Source organism: Nesoenas mayeri (genome assembly GCF_963082525.1).
Source record: "Nesoenas mayeri genome assembly, chromosome: 5".
Classification (NCBI taxonomy): domain Eukaryota; kingdom Metazoa; phylum Chordata; class Aves; order Columbiformes; family Columbidae; genus Nesoenas; species Nesoenas mayeri.
Genome location: NC_137548.1, coordinates 43,092,196 through 43,114,714, shown reverse-complemented (window position 1 = coordinate 43,114,714; position 22,519 = coordinate 43,092,196). Strand labels below are relative to the sequence as shown.

The 22,519-nt window shown below is 44.6% G+C and overlaps 1 protein-coding gene across 4 annotated transcripts in view; it reads right to left on the bottom strand.

Moving 5' to 3' along the window:
* Positions 1-6,891: 6,891 nt before the first annotated feature.
* NR1H3 (nuclear receptor subfamily 1 group H member 3) overlaps positions 6,892-22,519 on the bottom strand; it is a 30,597-nt gene continuing 14,969 nt past the window's right edge. For 3 of the 4 annotated variants that reach the window (XM_080344856.1, XM_080344854.1, XM_080344855.1), the window contains 8 exons: positions 18,573-18,820; positions 15,380-15,646; positions 12,413-12,621; positions 11,985-12,164; positions 11,455-11,554; positions 10,128-10,241; positions 9,186-9,280; positions 6,892-8,796 (listed from right to left, as the gene is read on the bottom strand). In XM_080344856.1, coding sequence (XP_080200982.1) covers positions 8,650-8,796; positions 9,186-9,280; positions 10,128-10,241; positions 11,455-11,554; positions 11,985-12,164; positions 12,413-12,621; positions 15,380-15,646; positions 18,573-18,690 — 1,230 coding nt within the window. In that variant the 5' untranslated portion in view covers positions 18,691-18,820 and the 3' untranslated portion in view covers positions 6,892-8,649. The remainder of the gene's footprint in view (positions 8,797-9,185; positions 9,281-10,127; positions 10,242-11,454; positions 11,555-11,984; positions 12,165-12,412; positions 12,622-15,379; positions 15,647-18,572; positions 18,821-22,519) is intronic. The other variant, XM_080344857.1, reaches the window with a different exon arrangement.

The following is a 22,519-nucleotide window of genomic DNA, read 5'->3' as shown; positions in this document are numbered from 1 at the left end:
AAAGTAAAGCATTTTTTTCCCTGCTAGAGCTCTGGGACGTGGGAAGCACATGTTTGGCAGACTCACCCACACATAAATATTGGAGCAAAGAAGGGACAGGAACCACCTCAAGCGACTGTTAGGGCCAGTGAGCGACAGAACAAGGGGTCCTGAGAGGGCCTTCTAGACAACAGCAGTCACCACGGCAAAGGAGAGAGGGAAAACACAACACCTGCTGGATTTGTCTGAAGTCTAATGAGAGAAAGATGGAAGAAATGAGGTGCTCTAGAGGCAAGAAGCAAGCACGTCCAACTCTCAGCTCCAGCAGAGCACAGTTCAACCGCTATCAAGCGGAAACAGACACCGACACGGCAGCAGAGCAGCTCACTGCTCTCGGGTGAAGCAATTTTGGTCAATACCCATTTCAATTCTTAACCATCTTTCTCACAAAAAGGCCTTCTCCTCTCCTCCTGCTGTCTGACGCAGAGGCAGAAGTTCCCATCTCCCACCACAAGGGTCTTTCCAGAGCAGGTACAATACACACATTTGATACTCACAGTGGGAAATGCAGTTAGAACACAAAGGGAAGCGGGACACAACCCAGGTGCTGAACTCACAGACAAGACAAGGAAAAGGAACATATTAAGGAGAAAAATGCTGCTCTGCTTGTAAGATAACACATAGTTCCTGGAGGTTATCAGATACCCAGACTGACAGCAATGTATCTTCGTCCCCTGGGTAAAAAACCCAAGGTTAATTGCCTGATTATCACAAATATCACTTGGAACAACTGTTTATAAACTAGTTACAAAGAAAAGCAAGCAGTGCCTAGGAATGCAGCACGAGAGCCGCCTCAGCAGAGGTAATTCAGGCATATGCAAGCAGCATCTCTTTCTTTTTCATCACTGCAATGGTCCTGCTAGTAGCGGTGATTAAAAGCAAACACAGCCTCTCACAATTCAGTGGTTTCTGGGCACCAAAAGACACAGCCTCCCCATCAGGGAGTTCTCCTGGCAGTACGTGGGTTATTTCTTCAGCGTTTTGCTGGGGTTGGGGTTTCAGTTGGCTGTTCTAGTTCCAAGAAGATGATAGGGAGAGGGAGCATGTTTCTCAATCATCAACAGTAATTTTCATGTGGTCGTGACAGGTTTAAAGGCCTCCAGTGACAGATAACCTAATCGCTCTAAAATTATTTTCTAGCTCAGACAACAGAGCGAAGACCAGCTGAATTATATGGGCTCAGATACAGAGAGTGAATAGGAGGTCGTTGTAACAGTTCTTCATAGCTCTCGAGGTGGAGAAGAAAATGCAGCAAATCCTTCCATCATCAAAAGAAACATCACAATTATTCCACAGATTAACAGGTTATCCCACTAAAAACATTCCCTTCTAATTGATGCCTCGTGCTGCTCATTCTTATTTCACTTTGTGTCTCATTAGGTCACCGAAGATGCTTTTCCTTCATGAAAATTCATACCCTGAGATAGATGGAGATCGTTTAAACTGGCAAAGTGCTATTAATCTTGCATACCAAGCTCTTGTTGTTTCTAAATCCTTTCCTCATTGCTGCAAATCCCCTATTAGTAGTTGCATTCTGTATTTTCTACTAGTGCATTGAATAACTACGTCAAAGCCTTTCTGCTGAGGGGCTGCCCGGAAATTTAATGCAGTATTTCTTAAATGCAGGCACAACAGAGCCAAAGGACATTTGCAGGAATTAATCTGGGTTGTAACATATGCATTGCCTGTCTCCAATTCCTTCCTAATGGAAAGTGAAACATCCAACCCTGTACTTGATTTTAACAACAAAAAAAAAGAATCAATTTCCACGTTGTAAGCATGACAGCACTACCCAGCTAGTTAAAAAAACAGAGTGTGATGTGACAGGCAAGTCACTAAATTTTATATCATTTGTTATCCACTCTCATGCACTAGATCTCTAAGAGTATTTTTCCCCCAAAAATTATCTCTCTAACAAGCATATGGGGAAGAAGTATCAGAGAAAATCTATTCGTTCAAGTGTTGTAAATCAAAAACTGTGAAGAGATTTATCCTCTTAGAAATCAGTGGTACTTGTGACTTGCTAATACCAGAAATGTTCAGAAGTATTTGGTTTTTCAACTGACTCATTGCAAAAGATATTAAATGGACCAGGTTCAACAGCTTTCCAGAGATATGTCTAGTATATTCTGTTTATACATAACTTGAATATCTGGTATGGTTTGAGGTGAGAGGGGAAAAGGGCTATAAATGATGAGGCTCTGTGACCCTCAACGCAAGAGAAAAAAAAAAAACAAACACAACAAAGTCAACATTAATTTAATTTAGGAAGATGACACGACCAGTGGTTTAGTAAAAGCTGAGATGCATTGATGCCTCTACCATTTCTACTGAACCATCGATCCTGATACTCTAAAGCCTAAAAAGCTACTTTGGCTAGGTGGGCACAGCTTACTGCTAAAAATCCTTTAAACTTTTATTTCTCCGTCTGCAAAATCCTTCCGAAACAGACTGAGGTTGGATGCCTTGTTTGCTTTCAAAAAATTACAGAATTACACCAAGGTTGAAGAAGATATTTGGCCTCCAGCATATTTATGTTTTTCCATGAAAACTTTGAAATAGAAGACCTATTTTTTGTCACTTGCTACACAGCCTGTGGTTCACCACCATTCATGGCTTTGGCACATAACACAAACATCATCAAAATATATATTTGCCATATTATGCATTTTGTATGGAACATTCTTTCAGTGTGGACGTTATTTTCCTTTTAGCCCATCCAGTAAAACTAGAACTGTTTTAAAAGTAGTAATAATGTGGAAACTAATGCAGTAGCAGTAATTTGTTAATCTGGAAAAAACCTCCAAACTCCAGACTTGCAATACAACTGCAGCACTACTGGATAGGCATGTGCAACATCTTTATTGCAGAGAGGCTATTATTATCTTCCAAATAAAAGTGTTCTAGAGACCTGCTGATGATTTCCCATTTTGTTAAACACACAGTAAGATGCTTAATGAGTGTATAATTAATTCCAGGGTATATTAAATGGGGTCCGAGGGCTATGCATTTTCTAACAATACAACAGTAAAGCAAAAGAACTATTTTACAGCAGGAATGACTGATCAGTTCTGTATTACATAACAAACTACGAGGGGATGGCCAGATTAGATCCTGCAAAAACTGCCTTTTGGCTGTGTTAGATGTCTGAGGTGCTCTCTTTGATACGTGAGGATCGCAGATTTTCATTAGTGCTGAAAACAGCAAGTACCTCCTGTGCCCATCCAAAACAGCTGCCAATGTTCAAGCAGCGTAAAGTCCAAAATATGAAGACACTTCCCAAATAACCTATATTTAGATGACTTTGGTTCGGTTATGTGACCCTCAGGATGCCACAATACATCTGCCCTCCCCTTCCTTCTGGCTGCCAGTAACATCCTTTTTGCAGATAAGTGATGCTGCAAAGAGCACGGCAAGGACACTTGAGAGCACACCAACAGAAATGCTGACCCAGAGTTGCACTGAATGTAGAGAAAATGGCTGGCTTGCCCAGGGAAAGCACCACATACTGCCAGACTCACAGTTCCACGCCATCGCCATGGGGCTGCAAATTTATAATGTATGTTATTTTGTGTATGTCTGACAACAGTGTGGTACATGAGCGAGCTGGGGAAAAAAGGGAGAGAAGAAAGCCAGACAGCAAATCAGTTTCCTCCAGGGCTTATCGTTTCTCGAAGCAATGCTTTACCGTGACTCCACACAAACAGTAAGGCAGACCAAGCTTTCTTCCCCCCCTCCGCATGAAAATAAAAGTGAGCAACACGGCAAGGTGGTGACATCCATTTCTAACGAAAAAGTGCTCTTGATTTATAGGTCACTTCTTAAGAAATTGCCTAGCATAAAGTGGATTTCCTATTCTATTGTCTTGGGGAGTAACAGGATCTGCTGTTCACAAACCCAGGAGTAAAAAGCACCTTTCCAGTCACATTAGAGCAGAAAAACCCCTTCGCAAGCTGCACATCTCTCCTCGCCAAAGGGGATCGGTCCGTCCTGCGGGTCCCCGTTACCTGCCCTCGCTGCCCGGTCCGCTCTCCGGGCAGGGACCCGGGCGAAGCCGCTGCGCTGCCGGGCCCGGCCCTGCCCGCCGCCCGCCCCGCGCCCTCGCACCCGCCGCCGGCCGAGCCCCCTCCCCGCCCGGGCCGCCCCCCCCAGCCAGCCCCGGCGCGCCCCAGGCCCCCGCTCCGCTGCGAACCCGCAAGCGACCCCCCAGGGGCAGCTGCCCGCTCCCGCCCGGGGACCGCCCCGCCACGGACGGGCTGCCGGCAGAGCCCCGCGGCGACAGCCCGGAGCGGCCGCGCCGCACAACCGGCCACGGGGGCGAGCGGCCCCGCGCACCCCGGAGCCAGAGCCCCGGGAGGATGAAGCAGCGCTCGGCCGGCCCCGCTCCCCGGAGCGGCGGGCCGCCGCCTCTGCCGCTCCCGCAGTGACCTTGCGGAAGGGCTCGCCGTACCGAGCATCACCTCAGCGCCCGCCCGGGCGGCTGCGGCAGAGCCAGAGGCGGGCGGGGGGGCCCCGCCGCCAGCTGTCCGGGTGCGGGTCACCTCCGGCAGCGCCGGCCGCGCTCCGCGCCCCCCTGCCCGGCCCGCGCCCAGCGGCGCTGGGGCCGCCTCCCCGCTCCGGACACGCGGGCGCACGCACCGCGCCCCCCGCACGGCCACGCGCCCCGCTCACCTGCCCCGCGCCGCCACCGCCCCCCCGCGCCGCTCTGCGCCGCACGGCCAGTTCCGCATCGAGCGCCAGGAGCGGGACGCGCCACGGCCGCCCGCAGGGAGGGAGGAGCGGAGCGAACCACTCGCACGGACGGCGGGGGGACCACCCCACCGGCCTCCCGCGGGGGGGCGCTGCAGTGCACGCAGACGCAGGAGGGCGCGGAGCGCAGGCCTGCCCGGGCTCTGCCGCCGTCACGGTGCCCGCCGCCCCGCCTCAGGGGTTACCGGGCACGGCGAGGGGCGGCCGGGCGGCTGAGGGCGGGAGGGGGAGAAAGCCGCGCACGCAGCGCTGCGGAGGAGGCTGCGGAGACCCTGGCTCCTGCGATTCTAACATTTCTGCCACGCAAAGCGTCGGATTCCTGCTCTCTAACCTCGGCCTCACAGCAAAGCCTGGCTCAAGGCAACCAAGGGCAGCGAGGGTAAGGAAATGCTGCCTTACAAGGAGGAGATCCAGTGCTGTGCACATTCACCCTCTGCGTACTGAGCTACTTACTTACTGATTTGCTGCTGGCTTCATAAGATTACAAGAGAATTTGGTTATAAAAAGCTTGAGATACAGCTTTTTAAATTAATTCCAAGTTCCTATAAACTAGTACACTGCACAACCATATCCATTTATTAACAAAACCAAAGTTACTAAAACTCAAAAGTTGAACCAGAAGTACTTCAAGTATCCCAACGCTTTAAAAAAAAGTAAAGGTGCAAAATGATGAAATACTTTATTTGATATTCCACATTATACTTTTGTGCATTGTGGAGGAATGGGTATTTAGAAATACACGCCTCTTTTCTTCCTCCTCCTGTTGATGTGAGTATTGTGAATGAATACAGCTGTTGCATAAGGGTCCAGCTAGCAGGGAACACTGCCCAAGATTGTAGTTCAAGCACCCCATGATTTCTGCAGAGGCAAAATTAGGAGAATTAATTCCAGACAGAGTGGGTGCAGAGACCCAACAGCAGGACTGAGTCTCAAGCCTGGGTAGCATTTTGCAAATACAAAAGTACAAAGGACCACTAATCTCAAGAAAAGTTATTCCCCCACACCTGCCTTACTTGAGCTCACTATGCTGAACTGGGAAGCTGCTATAAAACTAAAAACTGTACTGATTTGCACTTTAAAAAAAAGTGAATATGAATATGTAAACAAGGAACTTTTATTACATGATAATGAAAAGGGATGGAGAAGCAAGAGGCAAGGAAAATCACCATTTTCACCACTGTTATCAACAGCAGCATCATGGGTTGTACCTTGAAAATTACTCAAAATTACATGCAGTTTTTATCTTAATAAAAATGAGATGCAGCTCATAATGAAGAAAATTAATGTAAAAATGAAGCTGCAGCTTCATTACCATTGCCTCTGCCTGTTGACAGCCTCATCTTTAGTAAATCCTTGGAGTAGGTCCCATCCACCCTCTAATCCACCCAGGCCTGGCTTGAACTCTTAAGCTCTGCTCATTATTTCCCACCTCATACCCTGCTGCAGCTCCCTATAAGCCTATTCCTGTTCCCTTTTCCTCTGGTTTAGTAGTTTCCAATTTAAATTTTATAACTCTAACACAGAGGCTTCAGCAGAACAGCATGTGGCGCGGAGCCTTGCTGAGCTGACACCAGCTTTCCTTTCCCGTTGCGGCAGAGGATCTACCCGTGCTGAGGAAGCTGCCGATGCTGCACAGCTCTCTGCTTCTCCTATGCTGATCATTTCTGCTGTATTCATGCATCAGCAGCTGAGATCCTGCTGAAATCCACTCAACAGCCACGGGAGCACTGGACTCCCATTTCAATTTTGGCAAGCCACGATATGCAGAAAATGGAGTAGAGCACATGGAATAAAAGGGTTAAATTCTGCATGTAGTTGCACAAGTCAAGGTGAGGTATCCATGGATAATTTATGATCTTCATGACATGTACTTAAATCCGCTTCACCTCTTTGCCAGCTCTGGCACAGAGCAAGGTGCATACCAAGCTAAAAACCTCATACTAGACCCAAAGAAACTGCCTGTGTTTGCGCTGCTATTTCTTTTTCACCACTTCTTGCTTCTCCCCAGCCTATACAGTCACTTTCGTATCAGCTTTGAGCTTGTTACATTAAGGACTTACTGCACCCTCCTCCAGTCTAATGACAGCACAGAGAACATAAAAATCCTGTATTAGGCTTTATTCTTTTATATAAACATTAACATTTCTCAAACAGATTAGTTAAAAATACAGATTTAAACAAGAATTTTTGCAATTGCAATGAGTTATAAAAAACAACAGATTATTTTACAGATTGTTACAAGTGCTTTACAAAGGTGCAGAGTGAAGGCCAGTGGCAGGGGACCAACCTCAAGTGCAAAATGGACACGATACCCTCACCACGGGCAGAGCGCTCAGATACACAGCCAAAAAAAAAAAAAGAGCCATGTGAACCTAGACTCTTGGGATGCTCACCGGGCAAGCAAACATAGACCCCTACGACAGAGAAGACTCATGAGACCAAGCTACCAGGATCCTTAAGGTTACATCTCCAAGATCAGCCATAAGATGTTGTTTCTTGGAAAATAAGGAACATGTTTTACAACAGTATATTCTGTCAGACAAAATATTGCTGTAAATCCTAGAATACTTATGGATGTGGATACTTGAGAACTTGGGGCATAAATCCAGTGTGGATCTCACAGTGCCCAAAGTGAAGAAAGGATACAAGACCCAAGTGTCCTTCTAAAGCAGTAGGCCTTCCTCATACAGGAGGGACCTCCATGACCTCCCATGACCATCACTAAAACCTTGAGCAAGTACCTTGGAAAGACTTTGGCAAAAGGAAGAAGATGCAAGGGGATCTGGTTACACCCAATATTCCTGCAGCACATGATCTGAGAGTTGTGCAGCCCAAAGCTTACACAATGCCCACGTATTTCATTAAATGCAGTGTGTCCTCTCCTTGGCCAATACATCTTCACACCCACCTTGGAACACATGCCACATGCTCCAAATTCTTGGATGTTTTTGAGATCCTTCCACCACACCTACCTAGCCTAGGTAACAGTCCTTCCCACCTATCTTTCTATTCCACCCCTAAAGATAAAAATCTATGCCCTGATTCATTTTGAACTACAGTTTTCCAGCTGCTAGCACACCAAAGGTAAAGTGAACTGGCTGAGAACCACCATGAGATACAATTGCAATGTATTACATTTAAAAATCCACTAATTTATGCCTGACCTCTTTCTGATGTACAAATGTTCCCTACCCAGGGGCCTCCCTGTTAGACAAAGGGCACTACACATTAGAGGAATCCTTTCTCCAAAGGAGGGCCAGAATGAAAGGGCAGCTCTAGAGATGAAGTCTCATAATGAAGAAATACCAGCTACTTCTCTTGGAATCATTGTAAAGGGCAGCAGATATAAGAGATTTTATTTATAGGAAACCCAGTGAAATCCCCAGAACATCCACATTGACTTCCCTGAGCTCCTCAGATCCAGGTACACTGGGGACCCTGCAGAAACCTTTTGAGCTGGGTTACTCTCAATAGAGAGGGTTTGGCAAGTTCCTGCAAATTCATTTTCATAATCAACAAGAGAGGAGAGGATCAATGGGCAAACCCTCAGGACATGCTTAGAGAAAAGAAAGACTCTGAAGAAAGAGGAAGGGGTGGGGGGGAAGGTCTTAATTTCTACTGTTTTCTGATGTTTCACGTTATTCCTTTGGGGTATGAGCACTACATCGAAACCAACCCCCCATCTGATCTACCCCAGCTGCCTTCTGCATCATCTCATGACAACACTGAAACCCCAGGCTCATCACTCCCTGCACTGCCTAGCCCAGAGTTCAGTGCTTTGGAGAGGGGAGGCTGGCTTCTCGTTAGCGAAGGCTGGGAGATGGCATTATGTCAGGACGTCAGTGCCCTGGGAACATGCGGTCACTCATGCACATCCCAGATTTCTGAGAGCAGGGGAGGGAGTTTCTTGTCCTGCAGCCGAAGGGCAAACACCTGTTCAGAATGGACACTACTTAGTGTCCGAAGACTGACCAGCTTCATTAACATCCGTGGAAACATCAGGCGGTCCTGCAGGGTCAGACAAACAGACAGCTGTTACTAAATTTGCGCTAAAACTTAAAAAAACCCAAACAACTTACCACACCGGATGATGCACTGTAACCACAATCCTGATTTCTCTCAAACCCAGCATTCTCCGGAATCATGGAAGAACACAAATACTAAACTATGTCCAAGACTCCAGGCTTTCCGTGCTGGCTAAACTATGGAACAGGACAGCAGGCTGTGACAGCGCACAAATCTTCCATTTACAGCTGCTGTCAAACAGCCACAGAAGGAAAGAACATGACAGTATAGGCAGCAAGAGACCTGTTACAAACAGCATTGCAGGAACTGTGCCTGCACAAACACAAAATTAGTTTGCATCATCGCTGGGGATGTTCTGGTCGGGCACTTACATTTGGTCTGTTGATGCAAATATAAGAATGAAGAGCTTCCACATAGGTGTGCTGCAGCCTTTCCACCAGGGACTGGTCCTGCACATTCGGTCGGTCTGCCAGAAAGCAGGTTAGAAGTGAGCACATTGCCACAGGCAGCTTCACTGGACTCGGCATCCCTGCCTCACCCCAGTCCCTCAGTATGGTCTCTGCCAAAAACCTCATCTAGCATTCACTCAGCACAGCTGGGAGTCACCCGTGACTGCAGCAACTACATCAGTTTTCTGTAACTGCTCTTTCTCAGTCATGTCTACTGCACATGGGGAGTTTGATCAGACTCCTATAGACGTGGAAGGTTAGAGAGACCAAACAGCACTACCTAATGTGTTTGCTCTCACATTCCTGTCCCAGTGAAGATAAGAAGCTGCCCATTCAGGAGGGAACAGGAAAGTCTCTCCAGCAGTTGAGCCAATTAGAAGACAGGAACAAAGAAAACAAAACAAAACAAAAACAACAAACCTTTCAGGTCACAAGATAGAAACGGAAGTAGAGAGTAGAGGTGGTTTCTTTGCAAAGCTCTGTCCTGGCCCAGAGCCATGCCAATGTCACCTCCAGAGATCTTCACTTGACCACTAGATGTCACGCGTGCTGCGTGACCCACATCACACCAGAGAAGCGCTAAGTACATGAAGGGGATGGGAAAATAGCAATTGCTAAATGAGCAAGGTAAATATTGGCTATTTTTTCTATATACCTTTCCAGCAGTGGGAAATCTGATTTGCTCTGGAGGCAGCACTATGAAATTCAGAATATAATGAATGCCTCAAGCAGAAGTAGTAATACTTTGTCACTAGACCCTATACGCTTTCTATTACTCCTTTTCAGCTTGTGACCTTCTTTAATTCTACTTTCTTTGCCCTCTGACTGACTGCTGCAGCTCTTTAGATCTCCCTGCATGTTTACCTGCAGAGAAAATGTTGATGGCGATTAAAAGTGCATATTCAGCATCATTGAGCTGTAGCTCATTCATTCCCTTTGAGAATTCAAAGATGGGGTTAATGAATTCAAACTGCAGACCTGCAATGAACAGAAGAGAACAAGGTGAGGCAGTGACAACAGTCTCCTCTCTCTCCCTCCCTCTCACAGAATAAGCTGCCAGAAATCCACTGCAATACACCAGAGAGCAGGGAAGACAGGCAGGGAAAACCCCTTACATTATGTTTCAAGTGTGGCTGAAACCTCCCTTTTACATCCCACCACTGCTGGTGAGCACCAACAACAGTGGCTGAGGAGTTGGACTCTAAGTGTAAAATTATGCTATTTCTGGGTTTTCTTAGAGCCTTAAATGCCCCACAGCACTGTCAAATCAGGTCTCTTTGTGCTATGTGTCATACAATCGTGTTGAAAACTCTAGGCCTTTTCCCCAAAATAGCATCCAAGTCTCTAATTTTCTACAGCACAACTGCATCAGAGAAGGATGAGCAAGATGGAGGGAATCCTTCTGGCTACCTGCTTTTTGCCTTCCTAATAAAAGGCTATCAGGAAGAGCAAAGGGAAAAGTTATATATAAAGCCACCTCAAGTATAAATGGTTAAATAGCTACCTAGCTACCCAAGGAATTAAAAAACAAAAAAAGTCTCAAAAAAAAAAAAAAATCACATAAAGGGCAGCCAAAGTCTTATTTTCAGAACTGCTGAAGCTACATACTTCCTGTTACTTCATCTGAGATTACAGCTACTCATTGCTCCTGGAAAAAGAGACTTCAGAAATCACTTCACCACAGACCATCATATACTGAGCTGATAACACGTCTAAAGCACTCTGCAGTGATCTTCAGTGCATAGTATAGACTTCGTATCAACTGCAACGTAATCACACTAATGCCATCACTCAGAGCATGCATCTAGATCAGCAAGTGATAGACTTGCAAAGGAGAGAAGACTGGGCTTTGATTTGTTGTGATCTGATACCAGCAAGGAAGTTGACACCAGCTACTAGCCCTAAGCGCACTCTTACAGCAAGACTTTCATGCTGTAAGAGTTCAAATTTTCCAAAGCAAGTTCACAGCCCTCCCTCCCCACCCCCAAAAAATGAACTGAGCTAGTATCACATGTTAAAACAAAAAAGAAAGAGTTTGTAGGGCTATTGGTCTGGTCCAGTCTGGTCCTGTTCTAAACTTCTCAGCTGACTTCAGCTTTAAGGCCCCACATACGATGTGTAGCAGCCCACAATAAAAAGGAAAAAGATGAAAGGACACAGGGAAGGAAGAAACACCTGTCTAATGCACCACCTGCTTTGGCGAAGTCATCCCGATTATAGCTCAGGTCCTTAAGAAAGGTGATGCTCTCAATCTCTGGATTGTAGCGCCGAGATGTCTCCAATAACATCACCTGAAACCAGAAATAGATATACTTGATTTGAAAACAAGAAAGAACATTACAACATTGTAATTTGCTGAGTGTTAGAGCATCTCTGAAAACACAAAACCAAACAAAACGCATACATACCACACACCCCAAAAACCCCAAACAAACAAAAACTATCCAAGCAGCTTCTCTCAGAGCACTTAAAAATTTCAGGGTAAACTCTGCTGCATCCATTGCAGTGCTGGCTTCTGGGAAGGCGGAAATACCTGCTTGCCACTACCAAGGCTCTTGCCTCATTCTCCTCCACACCCTTTGGCCAGTACAGCCTGGCACTGCAGTAATAGTCCCATAGCTAAGGTCCTTCAGCCTGCCATCCCAAAACCTGTTCTCTGGGTAGGTACTCCAAATGCTTTCATCTCTGCCACTACATGTTGTGGTGGAACAAAACTCTCACCTCTATGGTAGATGTCTTCAGTAAAGCAATCTGATCTTCCCTGGTGAGCTCCAGGAAGCCAGGCAGTTGCTTGGCAAAGTCCACAATCTCTTGCACAGAAATAATTGCAAGTTCTGTAAAGTGAGCAAAACGCTGCTGCCTTGCTTCACGGTTATTAGGGTCAGGAACTTGGGGCCACGGCTGTGGGAATGGGATGAGACAGCATTTATATGTGAAAGATGGAGCCAGGGCAGAAAGATGAGAAGATGAAGTGAACAGAAAGAAAATGAGATACATTGGAACATCATCTTTTGCTATTCTTTACATAACTTCAGCCCACAGATGTAATGCCTAAAGTATCTCTCGCTCTCCCAAATAATTTACCCACAACCTTGGCTCCCCAAACTCCACTTTTTTTTTTATTTTGGGTACACTGGTAGAGTTTTTACCGTCACTTTGAGCCTGTCTGTGAATGAGCGCTGGTTGCACTGCTGCTGAGCGGCCACAAGCTTTTCTATCATGCTCAACTGTTCAGGCGTCAGTTCATGGGAAGGGCTTGGTGGATTTGGAGGGTTTGGACGCACCACAACTGTCCGAGCCTGATCATCTTCCTGCTTCTTCAGTTTTTTCAGTCGGATCTGTTCTTCAGACAAAACATCTAAAGCAGGAATAGCCAGAGATCAACCATAGCACAGGAGCACACTGGAAACCACAACTAAACACAGGGCAACATGCTGTGGATGGAGAAGCAGAGATCACAGCTGCCTGTATGTAGTGTATCAGAGTGTACACCAACACACACAGTGATACTTATCATTTGTTTCTTCCTCTTTTCCCCACTTAAGTTGTTCCATTGCCTTTCTTTTAATCACACTGACATGCAAATTGTTCACAACGGACAGATGCTCCCTTCATGATGCACTGCAGATCTCAGAAAGACAACAGCAACTTTCCCCATTGAGCAATTTCCCAAAATGTCATAACATTCCAACAGGTGCTCTCTTCACAGGCCATGGCATGTCCATTGTGTTTTATATCTGTTGTATCTTTTTCTGATGTTGCTAAATTAACAGCTTGTGTCATTTCATGTTCCTCTTGAGAGGTCAGTACAGAGTGAAAGGACAATTCTCTACACAGCCCATCTGCAGCAGACTGTGGAGTACTAACATACCACAAGGTGAGTAACAAAAGAAAAACTTCGTACAAAATGTACAGAGGACTACAAGACCTTCAGGAGTAGGGCTAGAAGTCTTCTTCAGTCACGAAATCACAGAATGTGTCATTTAGATGTACTGTTGTATGGAATAAAACAACTCAAAGGTCTGTGTTGTGAAAAATATGATTGGACCAACTGCTTATCAGCTAATTTACAGATAAAAACCTGTTAAGAGCCTGTAACTATGTTAAGTGAAGAATTCACTGATTTCGATGTAGAGGTTTGTTGTTTTTTTGAAGTCAAAGCTGCCAAAACTCTCTGCAAGCTGCATTCAAAAAAAGGAAACCACCAAACATACCTGGATTCAAGTATTATCTTCAAGAGAATCACCCTGTGAGTTAGTGATGAATAAACAAACAGTAGAAAAGGGACTGGAAAGAAACCATATCTTCAGGAAGAAAGATTTAAAAAGTAAACCTTGACTTCACAAACAAGATTTGAAGAGTGATGAAATGTTCTTTGGCCATGTTTTATGCACGGATAACAAGGAAATATGGCTGCTGCATGGGAAGGCAGCTCCACAGCTGAGCAAGTACATACTTGCTCTTTTCAAAAGAATCACATTAAACAAGAAGACAAGAAATGGAAAACTACTGTGAAAGCATTCTTAAATGGACAGTCCACAGGACTTGAGGGAACGACAAAGAACACAGGACTTTGAAGCTGCGGGTAACCTTTATCTCTGACTTCCAACAGGGAAGATGCGTGCTCAGGTGCACACACACAAAAATTACAATTTTAACAGCAAAGACATTCAATAATTACTAAATTAAGGGGTATCTGTAAGACTAGAGAATGCTAGTCACAGTGTTAGTTTAAGGAGAGAAGTAATTGATCCAAGCAATTTCAGTCTCTACTCTTGGAACACAGATGCACAAAGAATTTATAGCAATGTAACAAGTTAACAGATGCTGCCAAATCCTGAAAACTTCCTATGTGCAATCTTCTATTCCATGCTAAATTCAAAGCAATCTAAGTCGGTTTGCCATGAAGGAATTATTTATTTAACCTCATGGTTCACAGTGGCTTAAGAACAACAAACTGGCTATGAATAACTTCAGTCTGGGAATTAGAAGAATGTTTCCAACAATTAGTAGAGGAAAGTTATGGAATGACCTTCCAAGTGAAACAGCTGGAGGAAAAAGGTCTCAATTTCTGTCAAGATTAACAAGGCAAATTTGCAGTGGGTATTCAACTTAAGACAATGAGTAGATGCAGAAACACAATGAGGCTCTCTAGTATTTACCTGCAACAGAAGAGTAGCAATGTGGACAGGTAGCCTTGCTACACAGCTTTTCAAATACATCTGTTTTGTAGTCCCAGGAGCAGGGTGAAACGGGGCAAAGACAGCACACATAATGCTGATACAAACCAGCATGACAAAGATACTGATTACATATATTAGGTGTGCCATGTTTCATGTTGAAAAAACTGAACAGCATGTTTTCTTGGTGCAGCTCAGTGGAGATGTTTCCAAAATACCTTCTGTTCTTCACTGTTCTGGGTGCTGGATGTCAGGAAAGGAGACTTCACACAGATTTAACATTAAGCAAGCATCTATTCAGTCAGTTTTGCCCAGCAAAGGGAAGAAATCTCAATGCACTGGCAGATTAGGGCCGTTCCTCATATGTGAGCAGGAACATCGTTGAATATTCAGAAAAAGCAGCCTTAAGGCTTGTGTAAGAAAAATAGCAGAGTTCACTAAAGGGAGCAATGAGATTGGGTCTGTACAAACACAGCTGCAGGACTGTGGTACTGCCCTTTACCTCTGTCACAAGTTCACTGTATGAGGCAAAGGAAAGTGCCTGTTCAAGGAGCATGGTGACCAAGCTTGCAGTCTCGATCACAAGACAGAGTGAAGCCTGAGTTTACTGATAATGTGTAAATCTTAGTTGCAAGTCTTTCCTCTGATGTCATATCCCACAAGACCTTACAAAATAGCATGTTCAAAGAGTACAGCAGGGCTGGGGCTCTCAGCACACCGGGTGCACACTAACAGCCTCACCTCTCCTCACATGACCCCTGCTAAGCTCTCAGTGACTTCCCACACACATTCCGCAGGCAGCCTGCGTGGCTCACGTGTGACCCCCAAGCACTCGTGCTGACCCCCTCTTCCTTGTGCCCATTGTCCCCCCAACCCACCCACACACCTCCAGTCCCAGTGCCATGGTGCTCCTGCCAGCACCATTTCTGCACTCACACTGCTCCCGCATGCCCGCCTCCTGGCACTTGCGCAGCCGGCACTCCTGACACTTGCGACGCATGTACATGTCCATTTCACACTTGCCACCGTTCTTGCAGACGTACTGTGCACCCTTGATGACACTGCGTCGGAAGAAGCCCTTGCAGCCTTCACAGCTCAGCACGTTGTAGTGGAAGCCCGAGGCCTTGTCCCCACACACGCTGCACACTTCGTTTCCCAGCATCTTAGGGGCCGGGCCCTTCTTCCGCTTCAGGGGGGGATTTTCTACCGAAATGAACAGTACCAAGGAAAAGGAAGGGGGGGAACAAACAAAAAAGAAAACCCACACATATGAGGGAAGCATGGTGTTTGCAGCTGACTGCCCCATTCCTTACAGTAACACATCTTCACTCAAACCCACTGTCTCCCAAACATATGGATGAAAAGATCAAGTATTCCATTTCACAGGCTCCCCTTCTGGGCAAGCATATTTTTGCAAACCAACTACTGACATAATCCAAACAGTTACAGCACAACTATATAAGCAGATATAGCTTCATGCTTGTTTCGCTCCAAAACAGAGTGAAAGAGCGAAAACACACTCAGGCCAGATATTCTTCTGCACTTTCCATCAGCAGGAGTGACAATTAAGTTACCAATGTGCAAAACAGCTGCAAAAAAGTTGAGCTGAAATCCAAGACTGTGCAGAAAGTAATTTTCTTCAGAATTAAACTCTGATTCTCTTCTATTTTCTATGCCATATGTACAAGGATAAGGAAAAATGGTTCAGCAGTCAAATAGTGACAGAAAACGAGTGCTGAAACTGTGATCCTACAAAAAGCAGAGTAGGCGATCCCTGTAACACCTGGGGAAACTGTCAAAATATAAGACAGCAACTTTGTGAAGGTAGGGGCAACAAGCATGCAAGCAGCACACTGCCCAAGCGTTGTGGACCTTTGGAACTCTGACACCATCATTTCTTCTTCAAGAAGAGTGTGCCCCACTCCTAAAACTGAAGCACTCTCACACTGACAGTTCATTTGCTAAACCTTGTTATTCCATCTGAAACACAGAGCCTTCACTACTGCCTCACTTTTCAGATGGTCTTGTGCAAAAGCTCCCAGTTCTTCCTGTATCATTCTGACAGATCTTAATCTTTTCCCTGGATGTGCATTCTGAAACATCTTCGGTCTACTCCAGTGCAACTGACCTCAAGCATTCCAGCCAAATGCTTGCCAAAGTTATTTGTGCATTCCTTCCCTATTAGCCATATCTCTTTTTATTCCATTTAATTGTAGCCACATTGACATCTCACATGTCCTTCTGCACAGCTCACAGTGCAAATATTTTTCTGTATGTCATATATTATAGATTCTTCTACAGCAGCTGTTCATAAAGATTACTAACAGCATGTCTTCAGAAATCTCCAGATTATGTTTAGATATGCCTGGAAAGCCTTTACACCAGAGTTAATTCATAGGGATTGGTTTGCAGAACAAGGCATTTCCTGATCAGCTACAGGGTTACAACAGTATGTCTCATTTTTGTACACAGGGTTTTAATACTGCTATCTGTACTCTCGGTTATGCTTACTATTCTGCTCGAGTTCCTGAAATGGCAAACAGTTTTAGGTCAGTCTCAGAAATTATTATTAGTGTTCTTCACTACATATTGGTTTTCACGGTCTTAAGTGTCTTGGTGTTGATTTTCAATCCCATTGACTTTACAGAGGTCTGGAGGTCACTCATTTTGGCCTGCACTTCTCATCGCAGATGGGACAGCAGGCAAATGTCATCAGAAAGGTTAAGTCTCTGAAATTCCCCTCTCTTTTTCTGCTATATTTCTCTTCACATAATCTATTACCAAGAGGAAATTATGCAATGCCTACAGTTATTTCAAATTACCTAGTCTGCCATTGTATATATATTAACTGTTACAATAACTTTGCAGAAGCCTCAAATGATGTTTTCCTATGGTTCTGAGGGTCAGCAGAGTAAATACAATGATTTCCACAAGATGGATCTGCCCATCTTGTGGATTTCTTAGCTGTCTTTAAATAATTACATAAAGGTCTGATTACCATTCCTATGACTGTTTTATTGAGACAGACAGGTTTATTCTTTGATCTATGCAAATTAATTTCCATCTTTGAAGACTAACCATTTCAGTCATGTAGCTCCTTTTCTGTAGTTAAGATAAATAATTTGAGACATATCAAGAGTGAATGCCATCTGTGCACCTTTAGCTCTCACCAGGGTCTCCCTTTTTTGGTAGATCCCCTATTTAATTTTTTTTTTCTTGAATTTCTGTAAGGCATTTATCAACTGGTTGATTTTCCTGTCCTCTAATCTGTTTTAAGGACTTTTATTGAGTAATATCTCTCCACCATTCAATTACTCTCTTTGCCTCTATTTCACTGATGAGTCCTAGTTCAATGTTCAGATCACCTCTCCTTTTTATATCAGGGATTGCTCATTGCCTAGCTCTTAAAACAAATACATTTATTTGTCATATTTTCATTAAGTTGCTAACACTATGCCAGATATCACACTTGTGCTTCCATTTTTTTCCCCCATTACCTGTCCAGAGATGTTACACTCTACCTTCTTACAGTTCGGAAGTGGAAAACTGTGTCTGTCAGCAACAATTGTAACTGCAAAATCTCAATTCTATTTCTTTATACTCTTCTAACCTCAGTTATATATGGCACATTGCTCTAAGTTTGATTCTGCTACCTCTCTCTTTTATGTCATGTAGCTTCAAAATATTGTGGCACAATAAGCTTCATTATTGTGGATATATACATCCCAGAAAAAGAAATGTGTAGAAGAAATTTCTACTGTCTTTCCATTATATGAATCTGCAAGAACCTATCATTTCTTTGCATCACTAACCCTTGCTGGATTGTTGCCTAGTAGTAAAGCTTTGTTGTTCAGCAGCTTTTGATAAGACTAATAAAAACAAATCAACTTTACTGCCACAGACTGAGCCTCCAGAAGGTCAAACAGGCAAAATATTCAACACATTTATCACCTGGATAAACCCAGTCATCTTCAACTATCAATAACTGGTTCTATTCTTAGGCATTCTCCCTGGGAGCCTCATGCACAGCAGAACTCGCCCTAAAATTTTGCCAGGTATCAATTCTGCTTGCAGCTGAAAGAATGGAAAGCCTTTAGCTTGCATGGATTTAGTAAGAATTTTTCCATACCTGCAGGCTCAGGGGGGTTCTCTGAGCCAGGGAAGAGCGAAAGCCCTTCCTCCTCCATCTCAAATACACTTGCCACCCTCTTCCCATGATCCTGTGTGCTGAGTTGAGTGGGACCCATGGAGGCCACACAGGAAAGGCTTGCTATAATGTCATCGCTGCAGCATTGTTACTGCCGAGCAAGGGGCTGCGGGTGTATTTCTTCAAGGTCTTTATCTTCTCTCTGCTACTGAAAGTCAGAAAAGAAGTACCTGTGAAAAAAAAAAAAACCAACAACGAATAGATGCAAAAGAGGCAAGAGTTCAACTACTGAAGCTATTCACTCCCAAAACCTATAACAAGCTGCATCATAAGCAACCTTCAAGATTGTTTCCTTATTAAAAGGGACAATTAACTGTTTTATCAATATTTATTATCTTGAAACACAATATTTTAACAAACCATGCCTAAAGGTATAAGATTAGCCCATGCAGGTGCAAAACTGTCTTTTTATTGTCAAAATATTTATCCAAGCAGGACAAGCCTCCATTACTGCTAACACCACCAGGGGACTTCAGCCCTGACCTCTCCAAGTGTGCAAAAAGGAAATTCCAGACTTTACAACCAGTGGCCTTTGTTAAAGCTTCCAGTAACAAACAGCTCATTGCTGTCAGCTGCTCTGCATTTTGTGGCATGTACTGCAGAGTACACAAAAAAATCGTATAAGACAATTGTGGTACCATTTAGCAAAGACTATACAACATCAGCTTTCTCTGTTAATATCAGTAGCCAAAAGCTATGCCAAAGATCAGCGATGTACCAAAGACATGGATGACAAATCCTATCCTCACCTACAGCAACAAATTGAAAGCTGACATCATACTTATGGGAAATGACCATTACACCACCCTCAGGAAATAGATTCACCACCAGTCTTCCGGAACCTCAAAACCGTACTGAAAAGTATCTTTATTATACAGAACTAACGCCACTACAGAATCTGAAGCTGGACATCAAATCAAATCAAATCACTTTTTCCAAAAAGCCCTACCTGCACAAAGAAGGCCTTACTGGTTTGATTGCACAAACTTAGTGAAATTGATGCAAACTGCTAATGAAAACACCTCTAATCTGATTGGACGTGCATTTGACCAGTTGATCTTAACTCAGTGATTTACCAATGCAAGCTAAAGGGATTAACTGATTTAAAAAGTAACTACGTTAAAGGTCTGTACCAGTTTAACTTGAGTGATTGAGTTCAGGGCTGGAAGCCTGCCACTCCCTGACAAATCCAGGAGGTGACAGAAAGCTGTGCAGCGGCCCAGATAGAAAAGCCTCAAGTGCGCAGGTGCCTCACACATTGCAGTGCTGGCTGGGAAGAGGCAGAGGAGCACAGTCCCAAGTCTCTTCTTCCCTCCTGGGTATTTGGACCAGATCATGCAACTTTTCTCAGAATGCCAAAGGCAAAGATGAAAGCAATACTTCCAGAAACTAGCCCCCTTCCCAGTACTCTGAAACAGTCATCAAGTATAAATGCAGTCATATTGTCAAGGCTGCTGAGCTCCTGCCATCTCCCATTACACTGTGACAGACAATAGATGCAGGTGTTCAAAACCACAGGGCACATCATGTGATCTTTGTAAACAGCCTCAGATTGTATAAGCAATTTGGAGCTCACTCCCCTCTGGTGCACACAACCACCGAACCACCGGAGAAACAGACTATCCAGGACAAAAGCAGCGGCAGCAAATATGAAACCCAATGCCAGAGAAAGGAAGAAGAGCTACTGTGGGAGACAACAACCTAGCTGTATGTAGCTGAAGTGATTTGCAACCAATTCAAAGAGACTCACAGTCCTCAAAGGAAGATGGCTACCACAAGCAACTTCTCTAAAGAGTCGCCACAGTAAATCCTGCAGCAACTGAAAACCTTGTGGAGAGGCACAGAGGATCAGATAGAGATAGGAACGTCACTGAAACAAACCCAAACCTGACTTGTATTCCTAGTCCCACATAAGCTCCCCACCAGTGTTGGTATCAGATGTCTCTGAACGTGTTTGAGCACGAAACAAGAAAGCTAAGTGTGCTCCCTCAGTGCAACTGCACATTCCTTTAAACCACACAGAAGACTCACTCAAACATTAATTATTGTGCAGAATGAATCACCAGCAGCAGTACTGCAGTAATTTTTCAAAGGAAGAGTTTGATCCCCCAGTTGAGGGACTGAGTGACAGTCCTCAGGCCCCACTGTCTCCAATTCAGTGATCCAGTCTTGCTGCAACCCAGCCATGACTGCGATGTATTCAGAAAACCGAAAGAGGAGGGTACAGCCTGATGGGATTTCAAAACTATGTCATTCACACAACCATGACCGACATGGCAAGAGCGAAACTTGCTGTCAGCAGGACATCTGGAGCCCAAAGGGGAGTTTCTAAGAGACTACAGACTTCCTGGCAATGTCTGAGAAGTCTGCAGCTACCAACAAGGAGGGGGGTATAAATCTGTGGGCACACCAGGGACACTGTGAGTGGTAAGGCCTATTGGCCACTCTTCTTCATGCTGTATAACCAACCCACACGTTCCTACTTTGTGCACCAGCCTCCAGCCTTCCCAAAACAGAAGGGGTCAGAGAGGCAAAGCTTGATTTCTCTGCTCCTAAGACGGAGCATTTTTTACTTTTGTAGATCCAGTAACAGCTGCAGGCTGTGGAAGACTGTCCAAACAGCAACACTCTGGTGCTAAGAAATCTAAACTAGCATTTTCCCCACAAGCATGCAAGTGAGAGGCTGTATACTAGGCCAAGGAATGCGCTTTCACAGAAATACATGAGGATTGTTTTCAAATTACTAAAAATCTTCAACTTTTTATACTAATAATCATGTTATTAGAGGCTCACGTTTTCCTATTTGCACCACCACTTTAACTAAAAGTATAGAAGGGTGATGCAAGCTACAACTGCAAGAAGGAACACTGCCTTCTTGACATAATCTGCTGTGCTGCCTCCCACCGTCTGTCTCAATGTCAGTTTTAGAAACCAGGACTGGCCAAGTGACAAAAGATGAAGCAATTACTTCTCTCTAACACAGCATCTAGAACAGAGGAACCTGATCAGCAGACATGCTCCAGTGAGGAAGCAGATATAAATGAAAGGCTAAGGGAAACAATTTTCTGCCAGTCCTTGCCACCTGTGTCTCAAAGGAGACACTAAACATGTCCAAAATGTGTCACCACCAGTTTCACTCTATTCCATTTCTTCCCTTTCCCTTTTGTTTCTGAGACAATGGAACAACTCAGATACCAATGGTCCCAAGTGCTCTTGCAAGAGAGAGTATTGGTAACAGAAACTAGAGGTGGCAGCCCTGGCTCTCACACCAAGTGCCAGCAACATTCATCATTTCCTCCAGCAACAATGGTCTCATCTCACCCTGTTACCTCAGCTGAGTCCTCTTCCAAGCCCAGGTGAAGCACTCATGCACTCTTCTGGGAGTCTTTGAGCTCACCTATCATCAGGATGACACAAAGCTACAGAATATGCCTGATTTCTGTCCCACATTCATCAAGGACAAGTAAAGGAGATGGCATTGGGCAGTACAGCACATAAAGAAACCAAATGAGCCAGATGCAGGTACTGTGACACTTCTGCTAAACACATCTGTCCTCTCCCTGGTATTTCTTGTTTGGCGCTTTCTGTGAGAAGTTTAAGAATCAGGAACCAGACCAAGTATATCTCTGAAAAAAACCTGTACTGTAGAGTGCACGAATAATCAGAGGGACAGCACAATGGGTCCTTTACCTCCAAATACTGAATGTTCAGATCCCCTTCAGTAGCTTTTTAGGAAGCTTGTGCAAGCCTCTGGGATCTTTCAAAACAGGATTTACTGGTCAGAGTCCTGGTCATGTAAATTACAAAATCCTACAGCCTTCTGCCAGGGTACAATACATGGTTATGTTTCAGTTCCATAATGAATCACA